Source organism: Zeugodacus cucurbitae, chromosome 6, assembly GCF_028554725.1.
Source record: "Zeugodacus cucurbitae isolate PBARC_wt_2022May chromosome 6, idZeuCucr1.2, whole genome shotgun sequence".
Classification (NCBI taxonomy): Eukaryota; Metazoa; Arthropoda; class Insecta; order Diptera; family Tephritidae; genus Zeugodacus; species Zeugodacus cucurbitae.
This window is the reverse complement of record NC_071671.1, coordinates 26154276-26160738: the sequence shown is the minus strand read 5'-3', so window position 1 is coordinate 26160738 and position 6463 is coordinate 26154276. Positions and strand designations below refer to the sequence as shown.

Below are 6463 nucleotides of genomic sequence, written 5' to 3'. Positions count from 1 at the left end.
ACGGTATTTATAGTTATTTTGTGGATATATGCTTATAATGTAAAAGGGGCGTAAGTCGAGTTAGTAAAATATAATGAATAATGATTAGCTGTAAGCAATTTTTGCGCTTTTGTTGATTTTTTTGGTATTTTATGCTAGGATACTGTATAAAATAATATTACAAATAATAAACAACGGTTTTTCAAAGAAGTTTTTATGGTGTTTACTTTGAAATGTGTAATTTACCTATTTTGAGTTATGCTATTTATACTTTTAAGCTTTAATACTTTCCATACGAGTATGACCTACATATATTTGCAGCTTGCGTCCTCTTTAATACATATTTTACAATAAGTTGTTAAACAATAAAATATGTTAAACAATGATATTCAATTTTTTTCAAAATAAACATCGATATTTCTTAAATGTAGTATATAAATCCGATTTCATTGTGTCGTATTAAATAGTATTTTTCATTCAATACCCATTTTTGAAAAAAGTCTTATTTCATTTATGGCTATATTTTCGAAAAACATTTATACTCTCGAACATTCATAAAATTCTCTATAAATATGCCACGGAATTCTATTTTTAACACGAACAACCCGATTTTACACAACACAAGCCATGAGGATCCAACTTTCCTGCCTCATTTTATTCCACATTTTCTCTGGTATCGCTGCCAGGATATTCGATCGGTGCTCGTTGGCTCGTGAGCTGTCGCGTCTGGGTGTGCCGCGTGGCAATATACCCGCTTGGGTGTGTATTGCTCAGTTTGAGAGCACATTCAACACAGCGGCCATTGGACCATGGAATTCGGATGGCTCACGCGATTGGGGTCTCTTTCAAATAAACGATCGTTACTGGTGTGATCCACAAGATGGACGAGCTACGTCGAATGTTTGCCGCACACCTTGTCGTTCGCTAACTTGGGATGATATTGGCACGTCGCTGCGTTGTGCGCGACAGATACAAGGTGCACAGGGTTTTGGCGCTTGGACCGTGTGGAATGGACAGTGTCGTGGCGGACGCGCTTTACCGAATATTAATGATTGTTTTTAAATAAATTTCTTGTGTGACTTGGATTTCTTTGATTTGCCACAAAAGGCATTGAAAGGTTGGAACTATGTATGTAAATTTGGTTAAGCGCGACTGAGTGCAGGTTAAGAAGAGCAAAGCCCTAACCGCAGTCTTAAGCGCGACTGAGTGCAGGTTAAGAAGAGCAAAGCCCTAACCGCAGTCTAATAAAATATAGTATATATATATTTTTTTTTTAATTAGATTACACAAAAAAAAGCATCTCAGATTAATGGCCACTCGACAGCTTGTATTCAACGCTATATTTTGAAGAGCATCATCTCGCCCACGTGCCGCAGAATTAAAAGCAACCGTGTAATTTTGCCGCGTCGCGTGTTCTAGTTCCATTCAGTAAATCTTATGTAAATTAAGCAATTCATTTTTGATAAAAACTGACACTTGAACGCTACAAAGCTCTTGAAATCGTTAAGATTGAGACAAACGGTTGCTCAGTACAATGACCGTTCGTTGTTGAATCTGCGGCTATTAGCAGAAATTGAAAGTGTGCAGGTGCTGAGCGCCAACTACAGTTTACAAATGTACTATAAGTAGATTTCCAATTGAATTCACCACGATTTATATAAGTATCAATTAATTTTGTTAATTGGTTCTTGGTTTTGAAGAAGGTTTCAGTGAACCCTGTAGGAAAATATTAGCGTTTAGTTCTAAACATTTGAAAATAAAGTTTTATTGATATAGAGAGAGCTTAATCTGAAGCTTCTTGAAATTATAATATATATAGTATAAGTTTTTTTTATTTTTACAGTTACTTCTGAAGTAAGTGACTAAAAATGTGGTATTTCAACAAAATAGAAATTCAATCGAACCTGATCTATATTCCTTTATCTGTAAATTTATTCTAGTCAAAAAGCTTCAATATCATCAAAAGCTTTAAAAGCTTTGGTTTGTCCAAAGCTCTATACAAAAGTTTTCTAAAAATTAAAAGTTCTATAATTCCTACAAGGTACCTTTCACAACTTGAGTAAATCAAAGTTGGCGCGTGGCTGTCCAAGATATTAAAATTAATTTTTTTTACAATTAAAATTTCGAACGATCTCGACGCACTGGTCGTATATAAAAGTAAATGGCAGAAATATTAAAAAATCAGTTCAATTAAAAAGTTAGACAAGCTTAGATTCTATAAAACTGCCTTCTTAAGAATGAAGCTGCACCAAAAACCATTTCCAACAGTAATAACTTTAGCTTTTATACTTAACACTTTATTCACCGTTACACAAGCACGTATTTACAACAAATGCGCATTGGCACGTCGGCTCTATCGCATGGGCATGCCTTTTCACGAACTGGACGATTGGATGTGTCTGGTCGAGGGTGAGAGCTCCTTCAATACGAAAGCTATAAATCCATCGAATGTGGATGGTTCCGTCGACTGGGGTCTATTTCAAATCAACGACCGTTACTGGTGTAAACCGGCGGATGGACGTCCGTCTACCAATTCGTGTCGCCTACCTTGTCGTTTATTGTTGAGTGATGATATCCGTTTTTCGGTTGCTTGCGCAAAGTATATACGCCGTATTCAGGGCTTCAGCGCTTGGGTTGCATGGAATAATCGTTGTCAAGGCTATAAGCCGAGTGTGAGGCATTGCTTCGTGCATAGTGGACCGTATTTGAGTTGAAGTTGTAATGGATTGTGAATATTTTTAAATTATTATTATTAATACGTGCGTGTAACTTGTGTTTTGTTGTATTAATAATAAAATCAATAAAAAAATAATAAATTTAATTTAAAAAATTATTTGATTTTAATAAGTAAATAAATTTTTTAAAAGGTCTCGGAACACATTCATTCTTGTAATGACCAAAAATGATAAATAGATGGCGCTCTTCACAGTTGAATGGGAACAGCTGATAATTTGACGTATTGCAAAAGAAAAATTTTTGTTTACGAAATAAACAAAGTTTTGCAAATTTTATAAAATTGCTTGGAGTAAAAGTAAGCCAAACATGTTAAATATTGATAAATATTTGTGAGCGCTAGTTTTATGCATTTAAATAAAATGATTTGTAAAAAATAAAAATATTAGTGCGCACCATAAGCATATCCATATATAAATATCCATTATGTGATGTGAAAATATACATGTTAATAGTTATTATTATTACATTAATAGTATTAGTTAATAAGTTTTTTTATGTTTAGTTCTTAATTAATGTTTCAAAGTTCAAATACCTTGTAAAGATTCAATCTTGCTGTTTTTATAGTATAATTCTTGCAATTCACTTACCTGCAAAGAAAGAAAATTTGATACATATTAGAAAAAATAGTTAATTTTTATATAATAAATATAAACAATTGTTCAAATTAATTCTTATCTAAAGATGGCCTCAGCATCGAGCAGTTCAGCACGTCACCTCTTCAGCGATAGCAAAAAACGACTTTGCGATCGCGTTGGCGTCAATGTAAACAATTTGGGATCCGTAGCGCGTCAGATAGTGCGTGGTTCCAAGTCAAATGAGGTATACATGTTTATAAAACTGAATTTAAATAATTTTTAAAAGTATATTATAATTTTTTCATTTTACAGATTTTAGGACAGAGCATAAAAAACTTCACACAAGTGGACATTGTCTCCGACTACAGTAGTCAGAATTTACATAAAATGCAGCTGATATTACAGCATGTCGACTATCAACATGAAATCATGCTCGACAGTGTAAATCATATGGATTATCTGAAGGATCAAGTGTCGGCAATGGAGAGATGATTAGAAGAGAGTGGCTGTAGAAATTAAGCATGTGTACGTGAAGCTTTCTACGCCAATTTATTCAATTTCAGTTTATTTACATATTGATTTATTCCGAACTAACTTCGAAAAGTGTGATTTAGTTGTTGAAGTGAAGTGAAGTGATTGTTTATATATTTATGAAATCAGAATTTGGAAAAAAAATGAAATTAATGGAAGGAAACTGTGAATGAGAAGTGAACTACTTTAGAAAGTAAAATATATAAAAAATATTTAGCGCATTAGTTGCTTGCTTCAGCTTTAAAATGTTATAGCGATGAAATTAAATACCATTATGCACATGATTTAGCGCAGGAGAGCGATTTAAATCAGTAATATGACTATTTATGCTAGAATGTATTAGAATGCGATTTTACAATATTGTTTTAATTATTTAAGTTAGCTTTATTCTTATTTTTTGAAGCTTAGCATTTATTAAACAATTTATATTCTAGTCAATAAGTCATTTATAGGTTATTTTTTTTTAAATAAAAAGTTTTAAGTACATTTAAGGAATGCAAAATGAAATTTATTAGATGTATGTTTAAATTATACTATTATTTATTAGAATTAATTCTGTTAAGCTTTATACAATACACAGCTTTCTTCTCTTATATATGCATCATTTGAATAAATACGTTGATATCACTTAATGCAAAGGCTCTTGGCTTTACTATCAATATTCTTTACTGTTCATATTTATATCCATACATACATACATGAATAAGAGTATATATTATATGTGCTAAAATTTATTTTAGCTTTCCAACAACACTTTTTGAGTATTTATAAACAAAGTGAGTTACTTTATCAGCTGTAATACTTTTAGCTTGCTTTCGGTTACTGCCTGATAAGAGTCGAAGGTGGGAAACTAGAGCAATTAAATGTGAGATTATGACAAGATGATTATATTAAATGCAAAATACAGTTTACTTTTTACTTTAATAAGGCGCTGAGAGAACAATCGAAGTAAATATTCCCTTCCTAACACTATTTTCAAGGAAAAAAGGGGGATGTTTTGACAATGTTGACACATTTTTGTCCATAACTCAAAATTCTGAAGTCAATTATCATTAAATGATGTATAAATAATTGTTTGACTAACTTTAACAGTATCCGTGGTCGACGTCTTTGTTGTTGTTGCGAAAAAAAAATCATTTTGTAGTTCAGTATACGTTTAATTATTAAACTTTATGGATTTATCATACCTGACTCTATTTTATTGTATTGTAGGTTATGTACGCCTACATAATTATATGTTGTAAAGTTATCAAAAACTTTTTGGAGGTCAAAATCATGTAAACTACAAAAGTTCATTGTACTGGTCTTGTAACACGGAAGCGTGACGTAATAGAGTGTGTAGTTAAACAAAAACAACTTGGTCTAATCACAGAGATAAGCTATTTACACAGATGTTTTAGGATATACCCGGCGTATATAAAAGGAACGCGACAATTAGCCGGCGTTTGAGTCCAAAAAATAAACTAAAATGAAACACAACGCTTACAGATCCATAATAATAATACTGCTCTGCCAACTACTGAGCGTTGCTGCGCTATTCGACGCTAAGCACAACACAACCACAACACGGGAGCCTCCAAAGCAGTTAGAGAGTTCTGTGGGACGCATTGTGGGCGGCTTTGAGGCGCACATCCACCAAATTCCATACCAAGTGTCCATCCAGCAGGAAGGTGTGCACCGTTGCGGTGGCGCCATTTATAGCGCTACAATCATAGTGAGCGCTGCACACTGCTTCGAGTTATGGGATATGCCGGAGTTGTTTGCCGTGCGCGCCGGTTCGTCGGAACATGAACGCGGTGGCGTTTATCTGCCAGTGCGACGCATTTTCGTACACGCGCAATTTCAGCCAGCTAACGGTGTTGGCGATGATATAGCCGTAGTGGCGGTGACTTATCCACTACCCTTCAGCATAAATATTCAACCGATACCTTTGGCTTCCAGCGCCGATATGTCAGATGCATATCGTTCGGTATACTTCGTCAGCGGTTGGGGTTCTCTGGCGGAAGGTTCGCGTCTGAGGTCGCCACGCTTACGCTTTGTGACTGTAAAACAATTCGAGCAGCGCGCTTGCAAGGCAGCTTACAGCCGCACGGTGCATATAACCGAGGGTATGTTGTGTGCCGGTGCGCTGGGTGGTGGTCGCGATAGCTGTCAGGGCGATTCTGGTGGTCCTCTGGTTGGTTATGCGCATGGCCGCTTTGTTTTGGTGGGTGTGGTGTCATTCGGCATCGGTTGTGGACGACCAGGGCTTCCCGGCATTTATACACGGGTTGCAGAGTATAAAGACTGGATCGAGTTGGCGGCGAAGCAGATTTGATACGGATTATTAGAATTCAGTAGATCTAAGTTTTAATTTATTTTTATAATAAAGCCCAAATCAATTTGTATATAATTATAGTTATAATTATAGTTGTGTTAAACATCTAGATTTAAAAAATAAAACGCGCAGAGTTTAGTCTATTAGAAGATCTGAGAATGTTTGCTTTGATAAAAAGAACTATGATACGAGTGAAGCTTTAAAAAACAAAATCCACATGCATCGTCAATTGAGCTCAGAAATCGGTAAACAGACTCTCAAGCTTAATTCACGATCCATAAGCTAACGCTGAAGTTTGTAAAGTGTTCCCATGTTTTGACAGGGG

At 34.8% G+C, this 6463-nt stretch overlaps 4 protein-coding genes across 5 annotated transcripts; all 4 read left to right on the top strand.

The window, feature by feature from the left end:
- Positions 1-595: 595 nt before the first annotated feature.
- LOC105213974 (lysozyme P) lies at positions 596-1055 on the top strand. The gene has a single exon (XM_011187101.3). It carries the CDS (start codon positions 607-609, stop codon positions 1039-1041), a length of 435 nt encoding a protein of 144 aa, XP_011185403.1. The 5' UTR covers positions 596-606; the 3' UTR covers positions 1042-1055.
- Positions 1056-2101: 1046 nt separating this feature from the next.
- LOC105213973 (lysozyme P) lies at positions 2102-2812 on the top strand. The gene has a single exon (XM_011187100.3). It carries the CDS (start codon positions 2217-2219, stop codon positions 2691-2693), a length of 477 nt encoding a protein of 158 aa, XP_011185402.2. The 5' UTR covers positions 2102-2216; the 3' UTR covers positions 2694-2812.
- Positions 2813-2884: 72 nt separating this feature from the next.
- On the top strand, positions 2885-4453 carry LOC105213972 (BLOC-1-related complex subunit 7). Of its 2 annotated transcripts, none has more exons than XM_011187099.3 (3): positions 2885-3010; positions 3397-3534; positions 3603-4453. In XM_011187099.3, the coding sequence occupies exons 2-3, from the start codon at positions 3397-3399 to the stop codon at positions 3780-3782; spliced, it is 318 nt and encodes a 105-aa protein (XP_011185401.1). In that variant the 5' UTR covers positions 2885-3010; the 3' UTR covers positions 3783-4453. The 2 variants fall into 2 exon arrangements, with proteins under 2 accessions (XP_011185401.1, XP_054091262.1); XM_054235287.1 differs by having other exon boundaries at positions 2973-3044.
- Positions 4454-4720: 267 nt separating this feature from the next.
- On the top strand, positions 4721-6287 carry LOC105213971 (trypsin 3A1). The gene is made up of 2 exons (XM_011187098.3): positions 4721-4769; positions 5034-6287. Exon 2 carries the CDS (start codon positions 5290-5292, stop codon positions 6136-6138), a length of 849 nt encoding a protein of 282 aa, XP_011185400.1. The 5' UTR covers positions 4721-4769; positions 5034-5289; the 3' UTR covers positions 6139-6287.
- Positions 6288-6463: the final 176 nt, after the last annotated feature.